Source organism: Emys orbicularis, chromosome 2 (assembly GCF_028017835.1).
Source record: "Emys orbicularis isolate rEmyOrb1 chromosome 2, rEmyOrb1.hap1, whole genome shotgun sequence".
NCBI classification, from domain to species: Eukaryota; Metazoa; Chordata; order Testudines; family Emydidae; genus Emys; species Emys orbicularis.
In genome coordinates, this window is record NC_088684.1 from 32,294,757 (window position 1) to 32,315,422 (window position 20,666).

The window sequence follows — 20,666 nt, forward strand, 5'->3', positions numbered from 1 at the left end:
AATTCCCTGGGCCACTTCCCCATAGCAGCCCCCACACTTCCTCAAGGTCTATTTCACTCTTACCTCTGGACCTCCTTCCTTATGCCTGATAGTGTTTGTACTGCCCAGTTTCCCCAGCAGCACAGCTTCCTCCTACAGCTCCTGACACACATCTCTAACTGACTAATTGGGAGGCTTTTAACTAATTCCAGCCAGCCCTTGATTGGATTCAGGTGTCCCAATCAACCTAGCTGTCTCCACTGCTTTCTAGAAGGATCTTAATTGGCCCCAGGTGTCTTTATTAACCCAGAGCAGCTAGATGCCATTTGGTTACCATGGTAACAGGGATTTGTTTAACCTGGGGCTAACATACCTGTTTCTCACTACTTTCCTATAGCCATCTGGCCTTGCCCCATCACAGATGTTGCTTCGTCAGTGACTAAAGGGAGCTTCAAACAATCGGCTTCGGCACTAAAAGGGTCAATCAGAAATCTGATTTGAGGTCTTTCTCCACTGCAAATCTTGGAATCTTTCCTTAACTTTCCAAAATTGTCCTTAAGATCTTTAATCACGCTCACATATCTAGTTGTGCTCCGTTTTAGGGGTTCTGCTGCACCTTCTTTTGATCGCTTGAAGTTGTGGCATTGAGGGAAAGTGTGTCGGCTTTCCCTCAAGCATTTGTCTGTGAAACAACTGCAGTTTGTTCATGAACACAAATACACTTTGCACTAGATCAGACAGCAACTGGAATTTTCCTTGTAAGTCCGCGTTTAGTTTATCCAAATGCAGCAGCATTTCTGCAAGAAATGCCAAATCTAGATCCCACCAGGATCTGTAAGCTCGGGGTGTATTCTGTGCTGCTTCTCCATAAACAATTTTACTGGTTGCATGAGCTTGAAAAAAACGGGAAATAACTTTACCTCTCAAGACCCATCGAATTCTGCAGTGAAATGGCAAATTGGCAGGGGAGTTGTCTTCATCTAGTTCTTCAATTAGATTTTGAAATTGTCTATGATTGAGTGCATTTGAGCGAATGAAATTCACAATGTGCAAGAGAGGTTTCATGATGTGATCAAATTTGAGATTTTTAGATACCAGTTGCTCCTGGTGACTAATACAGTGAAATGTCCAAAATTCAGGAAAGCTCTAGTCAGACTTACAAAGCCCTACTAATCCATTCACAGATCCCCCACATGGACGGAGCCCCATCCGTTGCAATGTCAGTGAACTTCTGAGAAGGCAAGTTTGTTTTTTGCAACTACAAACATTAATGCCTCCTTTAGATCTTGTCTAAAGTTCTGTCCTTTAGTGACACGATATCGAGGAGTTCTTCCCTTACAACTAGTCGTCAGACACAGTGTGGACAAATACTGATAATTGAGGTGTATCCTATACATTGCATGACTCATCCAAAGCAATGCTCAAATACTCTCACTGCTGAAGTCGTGAGTGCAGTTGCAATTTGATGTCACTTTCCAGGTCACAGATTCGGCGTTCTGTTGTGTGGTGTGAAAGCTACAAGCCAGAAATTTTCTTCTGTAGATTCTTGTTCTCTGGTGACAGGATTGAAATCACATCAGTGAGGCACATAATTATAAACTCACCTTCAGAGTAGGGCTTTTTCGCACGGACTGTGTGCCAGGCCACATAATAGGAGGCTAACATTACATCCTGCAGTCGGTTGGCAAATCTGGTGAAGAACTGGGCTTCTACATAGTTTTCAGTTTTAAAGTGTGGTGTTCAGAATCTTGTGGGAATTCTTGATCCATATGTGCATGGCTCAAAGCGAAATGGTGCTGCAAGTTTGAAGATTTGAATTGAGAGATACATGTCTGGCAAAGAAGACACATGGCCTTACCATTACGTTAAACGAAAAAGTACTTATTCTCCCAGTCCTGTTGGAAGCCTGGATTTTCATCTGTGTATTTTCTTTTCCATTTTCACTTGCCTTCCATTGTTAGATGGTGTAAGAAAAATTTGGATAAAAATTTCCATAGCAGCACACAGTGTTTACACTCCCATTTCCGAGTCCAAACTGAGTAATGTGCTCATCGCGAGCAGTCACTTAATGTCACAGGGGTGATGTGACATAACTATGGAAGCTACTCACCGTGTGCTTGTGCAAAGATTCAAGGAGACATGCGCCCACTTTCCAAAGTGCCGGGGGGTGCTCGACCCCCAGTTCTGCCCTGGCCCTGCACACACTCCACCCCTTCCCCCAAGTCCCCAGCCCCACCTTGCCTCTTCCTGTCCCCCCTCACCCCCCCTCATTCTGCCTTCTCCTCTGAGCGCCGCGTCCTTGCTCCTCCCCTCTCTCCCCAGAGTCTCCTGCATGCCACGAAACAACTGATCACGGCGGGTGGGAGGCATGGGGAAGGGGAGGGGGAGGTGCTGATCGGCATGGCCTCCGGAGGGCAGGAGGGGGCTGTTAGGGCTGCTGGTGGGTATTGAGCATGGAGACAGATGGGAGATGGGGAGAGGGAGGAGTGAGGATGCGGCGCACTGAGGGGAGGGGGTGGGAAGGGGCAGGGGCCTTGGGGGAAGGAGTGGAGTGGAGGCAGGGCCTGGGGCAGAGCTGGGGGTTGAGCACCCCCCAGCACACTGGAAAGTTGGTGCCTATAGCTCTAGTCCCGGGGTCGGCGCCTATGCCAGGAGACACATATTAACTTCTGAAGAGCCACATGCAGCTCTGGAGATGCTGGTTGGCCACCCGTGTCCTAGGAGCACAGGGGGAAGACAGAGGTCTGCTTAAGAGGGGGATTCTGCCTGTGTAGGGGGATTGACCATGTGTAAGCAGGACTTGCAGGAGAGAGGATAGGCAGACTCTGCCCACCCTGACACAGAATCTCAGAAAGGGTGAGCTGAGACTGGGTGTGTGTGTTTGAGAACTTATGTTTTCAAAGATTGGTGACACTCAAATGCTTTAACAAAGTCACTGTGGTTAAGAAATTCCTTTGCTTAGCTTTAGCTCCTTGCTCCTTTCCTGCTATGTCATCCCTGAAATTCCTGTCCTTCCCTAAACTAGAAGCCCAGCATACCGACAGCCAAGGTGGAGCTACGAGAGAGCGTGTAAGCAACTGAGGTGCTTGGAGGTCTCAGACATTGATTTCAAGGTCTAAGGCTGCTGAACAGTGGCGCCCTCCATCCCAAGGAAGGGTGTCAGACCACAGGTCTGACCCTGAGAGTGTGCCCTCCCAGAGAGAGTCCCAGAACTAGGAGGAATGACCAAAAAATGCTACCCAGACCAAGTTGGCCTTGGAAGCATGTGGCATCCAGAAATTGGGTCTATGCATGACAGACTGGTGAAGGGGTACTGGGCCAGGTTATCTCTTAGAGCATTCCCTGGCTTTTACTCTTAAGAATAAAAGATGCTTCCACTGAAGCCCCTTTCCTCCTTGTCCCCTGTGGTAGCAAATGTCACTACTGATGCATCATTGAGCCTTTTCTAAAGTGTTAATATTGATACGTTGGTGGGTGAAAAATATTTAGAATAACGACTTGCCATATTTGTAGCCTTACAGAAGAACATCTTAAAATTGTTACAGGGCCTGCCCACCGATCGTTAAAATAATACACCAGTGGGCAAATCCAAAGAAAAAATAATTGCTGATTTAATATTTGGGGTGGATGGGAGGAATGTGGGACAGTTCTGTAATTTAGCAAGGATAGAGGTTGTTGAAAAGATGTATGTCCGTGTAAACAAGTTATTGAATCATACATTGAGAGAGAAGAGAGAAATTCAGTACTTTTGCTGTGGAGATTTCATGATTAGAAGTCTTATTTTATAAGCCACTTTTGTGAAACCCTAAAGAAGATGTTTCTGTTTCTTCTAATTGTGCTTGGATGTGCTGCTTTAGTGCATCTGTGCCTCCCTTGTTTATTAATAGCACTCGTAGCTGAAAGGTTAGAATGACATACTGATCTAACTGCAAACTGATTCAGGAACCAAGTCAGGAATGTATTCAGTGTGTGTGTTGCTTTACCCATAGTAAATGCTAACCATTCAGGCCTGTTTACCTTGGAGATCTTGGTTATGAAACAGACCTTTAGATTTTAGGTAAATAGAAGCTGATACAATGATGGGATTGATTTTTAAGGGAAGAACACCTTCTGACCCTTGCCACCTTCTAAGAGAGCTTCTTTGATATTTTATATTACAGTTAGTCGATATGCAGATTGAACTGTATTTGAAAGAAAGCCTGGCCATACAATTGAATAATTTAGAATGCCGTCACCAATCCTATCTATTTTGTCTAACTGCTATATAGCACTCATCACCATGGTGTCTTGGTGCTAGGGTATAGGCATAATATAATTAAAAAAATAAAGGCAACATATATTTCATTTTTCAGATGGGTAATGAGCAATTTTTCTATGCTACTGCAGTTGCAAGACTTTATATGTAATTTTAAGATATTGGTGGTCAGCTTTCTGTGCATAAAATGGACACCTGTTTGTGAAGATTGATGTTTGTTTTCCTGTTAGTAATTGCATATATAAGAAATCCGTTGTATCTGATGCTTACAATCGGTAAGAAAAGAAAATGCATCAGATAGAATGTAGAGTTTTACATATCAAGATGTAAAATCCCATTGTACTTTTTTATTATAACACAAAGCTTTTGTTTGAGTGCTTGAAATGTCCATTACAGTGTGTGTGTGTGTGTGTGTACGCATGCGTGCCTTGTGCACTGGTGTGGAAGAATTTTCCGTACTAGTAGGGGCAGCCATGCCTGCGATCTTATGTCCCTTGTGCTCCAAGCTGAGGGTATAAACGGCGGTGCTGCCCTGCCCATCCTTCAGTTCCTTCTTATAGGTCTGGATGTTGTTCAGAGAGTGCTGTCAGCTTGATTCCTCCTGTGAAAGTGCCTTCATGGTTAGTTGTCTATCTGGTTATAGTTAACTGCACTTGTTTTGGGGTCCCTTTGGATCCTCTTTCATTTTCCCCCCCTTTTCTTCTCCCCCCCCCCACCCCCCACAATAGTTTGTGGGCTCCGGACTGTGCCCTCTACTTGGGAAGCCTGTAACGAGGCCTTCCAACTTCAAGCCCTGCTCCCGGTGTGTCACACTGATGCCCATCAGTGATCCTCACTCTTGCTGTTTTGAAGTGCGTGGGTGAGGATCACATCAGGATGGGTGTCCAATTTTCCAGGGCTTCAAGACAAGGACTAAGAAGCAAAGAGAACAGTATCTCAGATACATTCTCATGGAAGTCGCCCTTTGCCTGGCATCAGAACCACTTGTGTTGGATCAAGGGAGTCCCTCCATTACTCCTTCCAGGAGTGGTCCCATGGCCTTATAATCTATGGACATACAGAAGGAGAGCCCCCTCACTGGAGCAGTCTTCAAAGACGCACAAGCATTCTGAACACCCTTGACCTCCAAAGCTTACAAGAAGGATAGCTTTGAGATCATCAGAGTCCTTGGTATGGGACTCCTCTGCTACAGAGGTTAGCCATTCTGATACTGAAGATAGAGAGCAACCTTCAACCTGCCGCTTCCCAGTACCACAACCTGGTGACTCTCTTAGAGCTGAGTCCTTGTCTCTGGTACCTGTTCGAAGACCGTCGAGACCAGCTACTTCCTTGACACAAATGGTGGAGCCATCAACCCTTTTCACAGTGGGGCAGAGACCCCTGGCAGTACAGACCACTCTGGGGCTTATTCAGCTGCAAAAGATCTGCTGAGCTTCTTGGTACTGCTCTTGCTGATCATCCAGACCCACAATGTCCTGCTGGGGCAGTTGCCCATGGTGCCCACGTTGATGCCCATATCTGTATGTGTTATGGCACTGGTGACTTCAAGCCCGATATTGCTTCCCTCGATCCCCTAATGCCAGCTCCAAGATCACCATAAACCACTCTGCCTCAGATCATGGTACTGATAGCCAGGAAGCCCCTGATGTTGCCACCAGTATGTCCCATCATAGATCACAGTCTTGATCTCAGACGCTGACAGCTGGTATTGCACCACCTGGCTTACAGAGTCCTGAGAGTGTGAAATGGGTTCCTACATTTCCCACTTCAGAGAATCCAGGGCATCCTCTCAGCAAGTTTGCCGATGACACTAAACTGGGACGAGTGGTAGATACGCTGGAGGGTAGGGATAGGATACAGAGGGACCTAGACAAATTAGAGGATTGGGCCAAAAGAAACCTGATGAGGTTCAACAAGGACAAGTGCAGAGTCCTGCACTTAGGATGGAAGAATCCCATGCACTGTTACAGACTAGGGACCGAATGGCTAGGAAGCAGTTCTGCAGAAAAGGACCTACGGGTTACAGTGGACGAGAAGCTGGATATGAGTCAACAGTGTGCCCTTGTTGCCAAGAAGGCTAACGGCATTTTGGGCTGTATAAGTAGGGGCATTGCCAGCAGATCGAGGGACGTGATCATTCCCCTCTATTTGATATTGGTGAGGCCTCACCTGTAGTACTGTGTCCAGTTTTGGGCCCCACACTACAAGAAGGATGTGGAAAAATTGGAAAGAGTCCAGCGGAGGGCAACAAAAATGATTAGGGGTCTGGAGCACATGACTTATGAGGAGAGGCTGAGGGAACTGGGATTGTTTAGTCTGCAGAAGAGAAGAATGAAGGGGGATTTGATAGCTGCTTTCAACTACCTGAAAGGGGGTTCCAAAGAGGACGGATCTAGACTGTTCTCAGTGGTAGCAGATGACAGAACAAGGAGTAATGGTCTCAAGTTGCAGTGGGGGAGGTTTAGGTTGGATATTAGGAAAAACTTTTTCACTAGGAGGGTGGTGAAGCACTGGAATGGGTTACCTAGGGAGGTGGTGGAATTTCCTTCCTTAGAGGTTTTTAAGGTCAGGCTTGATAAAGCCCTGACTGGGATGATTTAGTTGGGGATTGGTCCTGCTTTGAGCAGGGGGTTGGACTAGGTGACCTCCTGAGGTCCCTTCCAACCCTGCTATTCTATGATTCATTGCCCCTCTCATCGAAGTCATGCTAACAAGAACAGGTTGAAGGACTGGAGTCCTGGTGTAGGCACAACTGGTGTCTGGTGCTATACCAGCCCCACCATTGGCCTTTCTGGGTACCATGGGAGATGTCACCAATGTCCAGGTCCTTGTCTCCACTGCTCTACTGAAAGACATCCCCAAGAAGGGAAGTTTCCCCATCTGATACCAATGGACTGTTCAAAGTCAGTACTGAGCAGCCACTGCATTACAGAAACATGCCCCTCAAAGATGGAGGTTTCACCTGGTGATGATGACAGACCACTTGATGTTGGTAACGAGCTTCTGCTGGGCACCAAAGATCAGGACTGCCCACTGCCTGTATTAACTGTTTTCTACGTTGACAGTTCAAGACCTTCTTCAAGATGGTCCTAGCCTGCTGCCTCTGAATGCATCATCCTTGTCACGACTCGAGGCTCTGGTACCAAACACACCTAATGATTTTAAGTCCTGTTAAGAACTCCTGAAAAGGATGGCTATGTCCCTTGGTATACAAATGGAGCTTGTGGAGAGAAAAACCTCACAAATTCAGACATTTTACCTTCTGCCTCAAGTTGTCCTCCCTATAAGTCAATAATGTAACATATTAAAGCCTTATGGGAAATTCCATCATCCATCGTGCCTGTGGCGAAGTGTATGGAATGCAAGTACCAGGTTCCATCACATGGGTTCAAACAGTTCTGTCAGAACCGCACCAGGCTCCTGGGATTGTTAGCAGTAAATGAAAGATTTGCCAAGATAGAGCAAAAGCTACACTGTAAAGAAAAGGATGCAAAAGATTTTTAGTAGAACGGTTTATTAAGCTGAAGGTTTATAGCTCTGCATAACTCACCATCAGGCCCTTTGACCCGTTATAACTAGGATGCTATGTCCAGGTTCATCAGTAAACTGCCTGAAAACTTCAGAGGCAAGTTCCAATTCCTCCTGGTGAAGTGTTGACGGGTTGTAAAGTTTGCTCTGCAGACTTCCCTGGATGCTGTAGACTCAACTGCCAGAGTAACCGTGATGGCAGTAACCATGAGCTGCTTGTTGTGGCACCAATTGGCGATTTATGTGGAAGTACAAGTGATATTGAAGATCTCCCCTTCGAAGGCTGTGCTTTAGTGTCCTGAAGACTGATGAAACATTACATATGTTAAAAGATTCCAAGGCAGTGTTGAAATTCCTGTATAAACCAGCCATCAAAAGAGCAAAATTTTGACCTCAGTTTCAACTGAGGCAGTAGTAGTCTATACCTAGACAAGTAGACCAGTGTAGGCAAAAACAGAGGCAACGAAGGAGGGGAGTGGTTATTGAAAACCAATTTAATCACATATAGAGTCCTTCTAATCTGAAGAGATCAGTCACGTAGCCAGGTTAATATGACTTAAGAGCTTAACCAATAATCACAATGCTGCCAATCCTTTAGTAACTAAAATCTAATGGTTTATTAATAAAAGAAAAGAGGAGAGTTAAAATGGTTAATAGATCATATACATGCAATAATTACAATGTTCTTATCAGGTTTGTAGCAGTGATGTTATAGACTGCTGGCTTGTAAGGTGTCTCTGCTAACTTCAAAAGATTGGAACATCCTCAGTTCATAGTTCAGTATGCTCCTTTTAGTCATAAATCCACAGTCCAGAGAATCAGGGCAGGAAAGCGACAAAATGGAGTAATTCCAGGGGTCTTTTAGACCCTCTGCCATGTGTCTGGAAATTTTCCATTTCAAACAAAGCTCACAACGCAGTTTGTGGAAAGTTACTGGTACAAGATGGAGTCCAGGGTGACATGAGCATATCACATGTCTTGATGTCTCACAGGGGGGTAGCCATTGGCCCCTTGGAGGCTGAGGAGTCTGCAGGAAGAGGCTGAGGAGTGTGCAGGAAGAGACATTTGGGTGAAATGAGTCTCTTCTATGGCCCATTGTGAGAGCTAAGGGTCTTTAATAGGTCATCAAGCTTGAGTAGTCCATTCACTAGACTGGGTGTAAACTACCTTGGGTGTTACCCCAGGCACAAACACATTTGAAATACAGATATATAGCCAATATTCATAACTTCAGATCCAGTGATACATGGATTTAAACAGGATAATCTTATTTATCAATTTTTAACTTTCCATTGATACCTTGCATGATATACTTTGCACAAAATTTGTTGCAATTGTCTAACTGTGGCAATATCAATGATATACATGGTCATGTTTCAGTCATACAGCATCACACTTAGTAAAGGCAGAATGACATTTAGGCACATTCCTGGCTCCTTTTTGATGGAATTGATACAGAGCACTGAGTGTGGGGTGAGGGAAAACCAAACACAATTGCATTGATCACTGGATGCAGAATAGAGTAAATTTCAAATATTAAGCTATGTAATAAATACAATTTAACAGGAACATCCAAACAGGTTACACTGATGGAATTTCTAATATGATAGATGGCAGTTTCTGAACTCAAAAATTGTTGCATCCAACATGGACAAATTCTGTATTAGATTTCGTCTTGATAAAGAGGACCTGACCACAGAACTAAAAATCTGTGGTTGCGTAGGTGCAAGTTATCATTACTTACGTTTGTTGAGCGCAAACAGAATAGAGTCTAAATCAGTAATATGTATACAAGGTGTCTTAAAAAGAACAATTTCAGAAAGCGGTTTCAACAACAGTTGAGCCAGATTAGCTGGAAGAGAGAATTCGAACAAAGAAGTGTGAATAATTGGGAATGATTTAAGTTTTTAATAACTGCCCAAAAATCCACAGGTCTAAAATTGACAGATGACTATACTGGTGGGAAAAAAACTGTTTTAGAGGGGAAGTGAACGCATCTCTCTCTCTTTAACAAATGGAATAAAGTGATGTTGATAAAAATTAATACAAGTTAGAAGCTAGAAATTGTAGAAATTTGATAAAGCAAAAAGACCAAAGAAGAAAACAATGGCCAGCAGAGTTAAGGACAATAAGTTTAAATGTGAAAACCGAAAGGAATCCTAAGAATGACACTGGTTTGTTATTCAGTTGAAATGGTAGAATAGTTAATAATGTAGAAGAGGCAGAAATGATCAATAGAGATGCCCATTCTGTATTTGGGGGTCAAAAGCCAGATGATGTAGTCATGTCATATGATGAAATACTTTTCTTTCCAACATTAACTGAGGAGGCTATAAAACAGCAGCTACTAACGTTAGATATTTTTAAAACATTAGGTCTAGACAACTTGTATATGAGAGTTTAAAAAGAGCTGGCCAAGAAACTCTGAAGTGTTGATTTTTTTCACTAAGTCTTGGAACATTGGAAAAATTCCAGAGGACTGGAAGAAAGGTAATCTAGTGCCAGTGTTTAAAAAGAGTAAATGGGATGACCTGGGTATCTATCTAGACTGGTCAGCTTGACATTAAAAACTGTATCAAAATGCATGCACACAAGAGGCTGAATTAAGCTTGCACAGTCCTATCCAAATCTTTTCCCCACCATGTCATGTATGAAAAGACTGATATCAGTTACTGTTTGCTTGCTTGTTTTCTAGCCATCACTTCTATTAAAATTTAGCTTTCTGTATAAAACAACTTTTCTAGAAAGTTGAGAAACCGAATGCATTTCTTAATAGGCCAGTTAAAGTTGGTTTTAATTTCTAAATCAATTTAAAAAATTTTTTTAACATCTGACCAACTGGCTTTCCCATGGTGTTCTCAATCTTTAAAACTCTCAGATTCTTGATTTGGGTTAAAATCTGGACTGTTTACAATAGTTGATTCATTAATGAAGGAAAATAACTTGTTCTATCCTGAGCCCATCTGGTTTGTTCTGGCCTTAAAGTATATGAACCTTTGACAAAGGATGTGTGTAAGCTTCTGGAAGATGTGATTTTTTTTTTTAATTATTATTATTAATCCAGAGTAACCTTTCAGTATTTACAGTACCAATTATTTTTCTTTCAATAAAGACCTAGTGTCTGGATGAAGTAGAGAACCCACAATTCACTGTTGCTTTGAGCAGGCAGCCTTGATAGTACTGTATAATATTTGGAACAGCTGTGTCCACTCTGTTTATTAGATCTGCATATAAAGGAGATTTTGAGACTCATTTGAAGTCTGATCCCTTCTTGATCGTTAAGTATCAACACAGAGGACTAGACTTGATGACTTCTATATTTCTGTGATTCTATCCCCTAGCACTTCTTATGAGAATAGAGATGTTAACTTTCACACTCCCAGTTAAATTCCAACTTGGGCTATTATATTCTAACTAAAATGTTTCTGCAGCTTTAGTTAAATATGATTGTGATCAGTTAAGTCCTAAACAGTCTAATGTTGCTGAGAACTGAAACATGGAAGTGGCTTCATCTCAGTAGTGGATGAAGTGTTCCTGTGTTTGTACTATGTCTATTTCAGTTTGTAAAGTGCTCTAAGATGAAAGATAATTTCTTAATATAAAATATTTAGCATGTTGGTGGTGACAGATGTAAGAGCTAGCTATAAAATAGAATTAGCTTGTTCTGTACCATGCAGTTAAATTTGAAATGTGGGTATATTTTGTCTGATTTAGCAGAGGTTATTAGCAGAGAAGCTGGTGAACAGGTTTCTTAATCTAAAATTGGGTGTAATAAAACAACTATTCATGAAATGTTTTATTCATATCTAATTCTGTCAATATCTCATTGCTTTTTGCTTATAGGACACTGCCTTTCGAAAGCCGAGAGAAGTATTCAGGCTACCTTCAGACGTGACCGCTTGTGATAATCGCCTTTGTGCATCAATACACTTTTCATCTTCTACCTGGGTTACCATTTCAGATGGAACAGGAAGTTTGTTTCTTATTAAAACGGGCAAACGTGGAGATGCTGCATCTGAAAAGTGGGAGGTAAGTTTTGCTAAAATATTAGTTTTTATAAGTGTCGTTCTCATACTATTCCTGTTTTAGAATTCAATCTTGGAAAGAGCTACACACTTTTCAGAGTAGTTTATACATTTATAAGCCCAGAAGGGACCACTGTCATCTAGTCTGACTACCTGCATAATACAGGCCACAGAAGTTTCCTGAATTAGTTCCTGTTTGAACTAGAGCATGTATTTTAGAAAAACATCCAATTTTGATTTTAAAATTGCCAGTAATGGAGAATCCACCACAACCCTCAGTAAGGCCAGGTCTACACTACCGCGGTAGTTCGACGGCTGGCAATCGAACTTCCGGGTTCGATTTATCGCGTCTGGTCTGGACGCGATAAATCGATCCCGGAAGTGCTCGCCGTCGACTGCGGTACTCCAGCTCGGCGAGAGGAGTACCGCGGAGTCGACGGGGAGCCTGCCTGCCGCGTGTGGACCGCGTCTGAACCGCGGTAAGTTCGAACTAAGGTATGTCGACTTCAGCTACGTTATTCACGTAGCTGAAGTTGCGTACCTTAGTTCGAATTTGGGGGTTAGTGTAGACCAGGCTTAAGTTGTTTCAGTAGTAAATTACACTCATTGTTAAAAATTTGGGCATTACTTCCATTCTGAATTTGCCTAGCTTCAATATCTAGCCATTGGATCGTGTTATACTTTTTATCTGTGCAATTAAAGAGTCCATTATCAATTTTTTTTTTTGTTCCCCATGTAGGTACTTATAAATTATGAACTGTGATAAAGTTATATCTTAATCTTCTTTCAAGGGCGGCATGTGGAGACCCATTTGGGGAGGTTAGACCCTGAGCAGATCTGTAGTTGGTTGGCATCCTGTGTCCAGCTGATAAAGTCCTTGCACTCCCCGACGCTACACAGACGATCCAGCTCCTCCTGCAGCTTTCTTACCTGTTTCCTGAGGACTCCAGCAACAGACATCTGTCACGCTGGCTGGTTCTTCCCCCCCACCCCCACCCCCCCAGCCTGGCTTTCGTTGGCAAGGGCATGCAGGCTGAATTCCCAGCAAGGCCTGGGAGGGAAGCCTCCATGGTCGGGATGCCTGTGTGGCGGCAGGCCCCATTGGCAGGTAAAGAAGAGCTAGCGGTGTTTTGACAACACGCTGTTTTTCTCCCATAGCAGGTTCTTCCTTTTAGAATACCAGTATCAAGAACTGTTGCAGAGGGTGGTGGTAAAACTTCAGATTCCATTAGAAGAAGTTCAAGATACTCTTGGATGTCCTGCAGCCCACTGGATCATTTTGGGTACCTCTTCCAGTGAATGAGGCCGTTATGGTACTAGCTAAAGTGGTATGGCATACATTAGCAACATGTACCCCACCTCTAAAAGGGCTGAGAAGCGCTACTTTGTGCCTGCAAAAGGGGCAGAATTCTTGTCACCCATCCTGCCCTCCCCAACTCACTAGTAGTACAAGCAGCCACGGAAGGATCCAGGCAGCAACATCCTAAGACCACCCATGCAGACAAGGGAGCTAAATTCCTTGATCTTCTGGGGAAGAAGGTATTCACATCCACCAGCTTCCAGTTCAGAATCTTTAACTACCAGGCTATGTAAGCAAAATATGATTTTATGAAGTATTTGAAGTTCAAAAATGGGTCCTGTCCTGCGGGGGGAATTTAATTCCCAGCCCTTGTTGAGGAAGGTAGACTTGCGGATAAAACCTCACTGCACGCTGATCTATAGTGACTGCAGCAGTAATGCATTGAGAGTCACTGCTTCACTCTTCGGTTTCCCAAGAAGGTCCAGAACACCACTGAGGATTTGCACTTCGGTGAAGCCAATCTCTTTAACAAGAAAACAAGCTAACTTTTGCACTCGTTAAGATTCCAGGACATCCCTCCACACCTTGGGCATTTATACTCCTGCCCCAAAGAGGAAGCATCATGAACAGATATATAAGCCAAGGCCTCTTCCATATCCTTTCTACCACCAACAATCATATGAACTGCCATGTAAGCACCAAACGGTGCAGAAACCAAGGTATGCAGCTGTGATGTTCCCCTCTGGCATTACCTGGATCGGTGATCTGCTAGGTCACTCCAATCCTCAACTCTGGGAGCCAGCCTTACCCTGCTCTGCTGTGAGACCCCCCACTCCTGGGCTGTTCACGCACAGCCTTTGGCATGTAAGCTGCTCCTTGGATTGTGCAACCGAATGACACTAGCCAATATCTCCGGTCCTAGACACAACCCTAGGAACCTCAGTCTTGCAGTGTCCAGTTATGCCCACTGGACGCTGCGAACTTTTGAGTTTGTCAATTTAACAAAGAAATTGATATGTACCAGGCTTGTTATCCCAAGGGGAGTCTTTGACACGCTTCAAACCAAATGCACTGCTTCAGGTAGAATAAACAAACAGATTTATTAACTACAAAGATAGATTTTAAATGATTATAAGTCAAAGCATAACAAGTCAGATTTAGTCAAATGAAATAAAAGCAAAACTCATTCTAAGCTAATCTTAACACTTTCAGTGCCCTTATAAACTTAGATGCTTCTCATCACAAGCTGGCTGGTTGCCCTTTAGCCAGGCTTCCCTTTCATCAGCGCTTCAGTCGTCTGTAGAAGGAGGTGGAAAAGAAAGGAAGCGCGTGGCAAATAATCTCTCCCTTTTATCATGTTATTTCTTTCCTCTTGGCTTTACCCCTCCCCCCCTTCAGAGTCAAGAGAGCATTACTTCATCGCAGTCCCCAACTGATCAAAGGAAGGGGGGTGACTCACTCTAGAGTCCAACAGATCCTTCTTTGTTGCCTAGGCCAGTGTTCTTTGTTCCTGTGAGGCTGGGCTGGGTTTGTCCCATACATGCCCTGATGACGTGTGAACTGCTCCTCTGTTCTTAGAGAGTTTTTGCCTGGGCTTGCTTTAAGCCATGAGGAACATTTTCAGCCTCATAACTATATACATGAAATTATAACCTATAACATTACCATAACAACAATGCTCAGTACATCATGAGCCTTCCGAAGACACCCGACGTGGCAAACTTTGCATTAGATACCACACAATCATATTATAAGGATGAACATGGGGGTGTAGGGTGTTCCCATGAGGTACAGAATGTCACAGCAGCCCCATCCTTCTTGACAGTAGCTACCCAACCTCATCTACTGGCTAAAAGTTACTTTTGACAGGACGCTTGAGAGTTGCACACCATTGCAAGGATGCGATCCCCACCTGTTTCCAAAGTCAGCTTTGGTGGCCAACTAGTGTATTTTGCCTACAACTGGAGAGCTACAACAATGGACAAGTGGGTACTGGATATCTTCCACTTTGGCTATGCTGTCAAGTTTTTCTCCACCTCCTCCAAAACCCCATTCCTGACCTCCCTTCAAAGACCACTCTCACAAGGAAATCCTCAAACCGGAAGTGGAATCTCTTCTCAAGTGAGGAACTGTAGAGTGAGTGCCACCTCAGCAACAAGGGAAAGGCTTCTATTCCAACTATTTCATAGTTCCCAAGAGAAAGGGAGGATGGAGGCCCAGAATTTATATCATCCTCAGATTTCTTTGCTTCCCCACAGAAAAATGACTTCTGAGGGGAAGGAAAGGGAAGCCGCAAGAGTGGTCACTTGCTCCTCCCCGCAGCCTGGAGCAGCTGGCAGAGATGTAAATCAGCACTTGGGAGAGGGTAGAGGGTCTGGGCGTGTGTGAGGAGATGTCAGTCGTTGCCGGAGGGGGTGGGGCCAAGTGGGCAAGTGGACGAGAGAGACTCTGTCCCTCTGGCTCGCTATTGCAGCACGCTTGGCATGGGGAGGGTCCAGGCTTTGGGATGTTTGGAGGTAGGCATGAAGATGGCTCTGTCCCCTCAGGCAGAGCATAATGTAGCAGCCTGCCTGCTTAGTTGTTCCCATTGTTGTTAGTGGTTTGTTCCCATTCTTAGTGAATTCCCCCAGGAGCATAAAACACGTGTAAAAGTTTTAAGGCTCCTTTTCATTGCCAAAGTGGTGTAAAGGACCCTTATTGTAAATGATAGCGTGGCCTTATAAATGTTGATGGTGTTTTAATGATTATAACTGGTCTAAATGTATGGACTTCAAAATTTTCCTATCAAAATATGCTCCATTAACTATTTACTACTCACCTTTCTGGAGATGGTCAATAGCCAATATAAATTGTGAATTTCATTCCCTAGCCCTCACTTGCTTTTCAGTTGCCTATGATGTAATACTAAGCATGTTGTTGCATATATATTTGACTAATAACTAGAAATAAAGGACCAAACCTAGCTCATTACTGTTAGACAAAGGGGGTTTGGGGATTTCTTTCAATGCTCCCCACTCCTATTCTCAATCCATTGTATTGTAGTTTAAATGACCAAAATATTTGAAACTGGTGTGATTATACTGGGTTATTTTTACAAATAAAATATGCAGAATTTTGAAGAATTTTAAAATATTGTGCTCAGAATTTTTAATTTATGGCGCAGAATTCCCTCAGGAGTAGATCATGAGTGGGAGTTAGACAATTCAGTGTTGAACAAAGTCTTCCCCACTGAGTGAAGATGATCTTGGGACCTGTTTGTCTCCCAGAGGAACAAGAAGTTCAGCATATATTGTTCCAGAGCAGCACTAGGTCAGGACTCTAGGGACAATGCTTGCCTGCTGTTCAGAACCAGCCATTTGAAGTACGCCTTCCTTCCCATCCTGCTACTACCCCAGGTTCTATGGAAGATTCATTTCGACAAAGCACGAATCATTCTCATCATGCCCAATTGTCCTAGACAGTTGTTGTTTCTGGACTTCCTACAAATGTCAATCCATCAGCATTCAGTCCTTCCTGGACCTGCCAACTCAGGCAAATGGTGGGATCAGACCTTCCAGTCTGGACTCCACCTCATGGCTTAGTATTTGGATCACTGTCAGACCTAGAGCATTCATGTTTAGAAGCTGTATAAACTACACTTAATCACAGCAGGAAAGATTCTACCAGAAAATATTATCTAGCCAAATGAGGTATTTCTCTATCTGTGCACGATAGAATCAGTTATAAGGGTCAGCAGGTATTCCTGCTATTTTAGACTACCTCCTCACTCTCATGATGTCAGGTCTTTCTATTAGCTCTCTGTGGATCCACCTAGTAGCAATCAGTGTATGCCATCTTCCAGCACATTCTATTTTTACTCTCCCCGTATCTACCAGATTCACATCAGTAGTGAAGCCAACACTGCAGTGAGACCTCAGTCTTGTATTTTCAACACTTACAGGCTACCTTTCAAACCATTGGCCATGTACTCTATGTCCTACCTGTCTATGAAGGTCATGTTCCTGTCACAGTTATGTCTGCCAGTAGAGTAGGGAAGTAGGGGGTCCTCATAGCTGACATCATATGCTATATTTTATAAAGAGCAGGTATCCTTTTGCCTCCCCCTGAAATTTATCCTGAAGGTAATTTCTGAGTTCAACATAAACCAATTGATTCACTTACTGGGATTCTTTCCAAAGTCTCCTGCTTCCAGTGAGAAGAGGAGATTTCATTCTCTCAACATCGGAAGAGCATTGGCATTCTACCTGCAAAGAGCAAAACTGTTTAGGCTATCATGTAGACTATTTGTTGCTCTAGTTGAGTGAATATGGGGACAAGTGATATCTGTTCAGAGTCTCTCAAAGGGGATTTCTGTCTGTATCCTCCTTTGCTATCATTTGAAGCATTTTCCTCCTCTGGGCAGGTTGCGGGTCCATTCCACAATAGCACAGGTGAACTCAGTAGCATCTCTTCGAAAAATGCTGATGCTGGATGTTTGTAAGATGGAAACCCGGAGTTCCATTCGTGCTTTCACAATACATTATGCTTTGATTCAAGTCTTTTCTGCTGACACAGCCTTTGTACTGCTTACTAGTCACCCACATGTGGAATACACATAGGGATCAGCACTTGAAGAAGTAATGGAGGTTATTTACTTGTATGGTCCCTATTTGCATTCCATTACCCATTCTCCTTGCCCTCTGCTTCGAGTCATGACTTGATTCCTGGGAGAGAAGATTCCTGGGACAGGCAATCAGTCCGCACCTCCTCTTATATCCTGGGTGCAGAGCACAAGGAGAGTCAGGATTCAGGCGCAGACCAGTGCATGCTAGTTGCAAGATTTTCCCGTCTCAAGTGCATGGTGCGCACACGTACCCACATGTGAAATACAAATAGGCACCATGCATCTCAGAAAACTTATGTGTAACTGGAGGTTAACTTCCATTTATCTGGGTCTTGCATGACACTTTGACAGTGTGTCATGGATACGTAGAATATTCTTAGAAATGTGTTAGTCTGGGGTCTCTCTCAAGAGGACTTGTCCTTGTTTGTTGTACTCTTTTGAAGCATGCCTCCCAATACTGTTCCATAATTAGTTGCTTCCTGAAATGTGAGATCTGATTTTGTTCACAACTTATTCCCTCTGACTCTGAATTTATATAGATAGTTAAGTTTTAATACACACAGTAAATGGGATTTGTAAACATTGTTCCAAGTAATTAATTGCATTTAGTTTAACACTAATAGTGTTTTTCTAACAAGTAGTTAAGCATGGAGAGGAAACTTCAGGAATGATATGTCCACCCAAACCACTTTCCTTCCTTTATTCCCCAGATGCATAATTTACTTAAGAGTTTCTCAAAAACCATACATGACTACATTTTCTGGAAAGGCAAGGTTTTGTAGCATAGAAACTGAGCTATTTTGCCTTCCATTTCATGGCAAAAGTTGTAATAGCACTTTCAATATCTGAAATATTGATTAAGATTTCAGGCTGTGTTGTATATCTAATCAGCGGGTCTTGTTGCTTTTTGTTGTCCTAAACAGTAGCCTGCTACCCTCCTCAATCCTTTGTGAAGCATGACACTTATTAAAAATGAGGTGCAGGGAATCTTTGACCCATCTCTATCTAGATGTATCTTTGCTTGGGCAACCAGGAAGATAACTACATGCTGGCATAGCAACAGTAGTTTAGTAGTGCTAGCATGTAAAGGAGTGATGGCTATATGACAAAATGTAAAAACAAGTGGCACGAGATCATATAGTAGTAGGTATTATAGCCCTACTAAATCAATACACTTCTACACCTTTCAAACTGAAACAAAGGGTTAGTGTCCTTAGAAGTAAATTACCTCTATTAAGCTGTATGCTAGTTTTCTTTAGCATCTTTTTTTCAGGTCAAACCGACTAGTAATGAACTCAGTTTTCCTGAGAACTAGTGCGTAATCACTTGAGCACTGATGATGATGATGATAAATTCTGAATTACAGAATGTATCTACATGCTACATTGCTTACTGTTTATATCTAGGACAGCCACATGCTTTGTGCTTCCCAGAACAGGAAGTTAAAAATATTGTCCTCAAATAAAAACACGAGGCTCTAGTGGAATAACAAAACTGCAAATTGCATCACTCTTGATCATTATTTATCTTCCAGAAGGTTTGGATTCTGTTCCCCACTTAAAGGAGACTTGGCCAGTTTGGGTTTATACACCTATTCTGGGAATAATATCCGCTGTATATTACTTTAAACTAGATATCTAAGCTTCAATATAAAAGAAACATTAAAAATCTAATCTCTGATTGTCCCTAGTCTTCTGGGTCTTTTAGCCATCCGTCTTTTTGGATCAAACATATGTAAGAGAATTATTTCTATTGTCCTCAAGAGTGCATGAGAAGTCTGTAAAAGGAATATAGCCTCCCCTTCCCTCCTTTCAACCTCACACTTAAGGCTAGAGGAGTGATAGCTCCTGCCTCCTCAGCTGGCTACTCTAGGCCCCTCCATATTTTCCCTAGAGGTTTACTTCCAGCTTCTCCCCAATCTAACCCTGCTAGTGTATTAGCAAAGTAGTGTCACTGGCAAGGAATCTGAGAAGCAGCTTGTAATTTGGAAAGGAGGAGTCTAGAGTCAGAACAAGCTCTGTGAAAGTTTGCAAGTTAAATTACCTTGCATGGATTGTTAGTGACACAAGATCATCCCTTTCTGAACTACTTCTCAGACTTCTTGCCGCTACTTTGCTAAAACACAACCATACTTGATTAGATTCTGGAAATATGCAACTGGGCTGCACTATTGCCTTTGGTTTATTTAAAAAATATTATATAGTTTATTACAACGACTGAGAATTAATCATGCAAGAAAGTTCTTCAAATATGACAGTGTTTAAAAAAAAAAAAAAGTGCTTGTCAATTTGGGAAACCAGAGTGCCATTCAACTATGTTGCCAACCTGGAAAGGCACACTCAAAGACACCACCGAGAGGAGTATGCTGCATTTGCTTTAGAAAAAAAATTACACAATAAAAATCATAAATGATGACAACATGCATGCAATTCTGGTGAACCCAAATCAAGAAGTCTACTATAACACAAGGTATTTTGGACTCAGTGTTCACAACTAAGGCAACGACAATAACTTTTGATGAACCTGCCTTACTGGATGCTTGCCTAGAATTAATCACTGTAAATGGAAGACCATTTAAGCTAATGGAGAAGTCAGGATTTTGCAAAATTGTTGACTGCTTACTGGAAGGCTTGGGGACAAAACTGAATGCTGAAAGTGTACGAGACAAAATTGCCACTGTAGTAGTTACCATTCAGGAGGGGATCAAAAAAGAAATCGAGGGATGACTAATTTAATTGAAAGTGGATTGTGCCACACAATTTGACTGATCCCTTTTAGGGATTAACGTTTGATATATTATTGCAGGACAATTTGTTCTTCCGACTCCAGCATTTAAAGAGATCAAAGAAAGACACACCTCTGAATATTTAAAAATCTGATTGTTAAAGTGGGTTGGTATGTACGAAATCACCCAAGCCATCCATTTTATTTATTTATATATATAGATATAGATATATATATAGGGGGGGTGCGCGC

General features: G+C 42.8%; 1 protein-coding gene across 1 annotated transcript in view; it reads left to right on the plus strand.

Moving 5' to 3' along the window:
• The window catches only part of NUDCD1 (NudC domain containing 1), a 119,191-nt gene that overhangs the window by 32,929 nt on the left and 65,596 nt on the right, over positions 1-20,666 (plus strand). Inside the window, exon 3 of the mRNA XM_065398764.1 lies at positions 11,606-11,791. Within this exon, the coding sequence (XP_065254836.1) occupies positions 11,606-11,791 (186 nt within the window). The remainder of the gene's footprint in view (positions 1-11,605; positions 11,792-20,666) is intronic.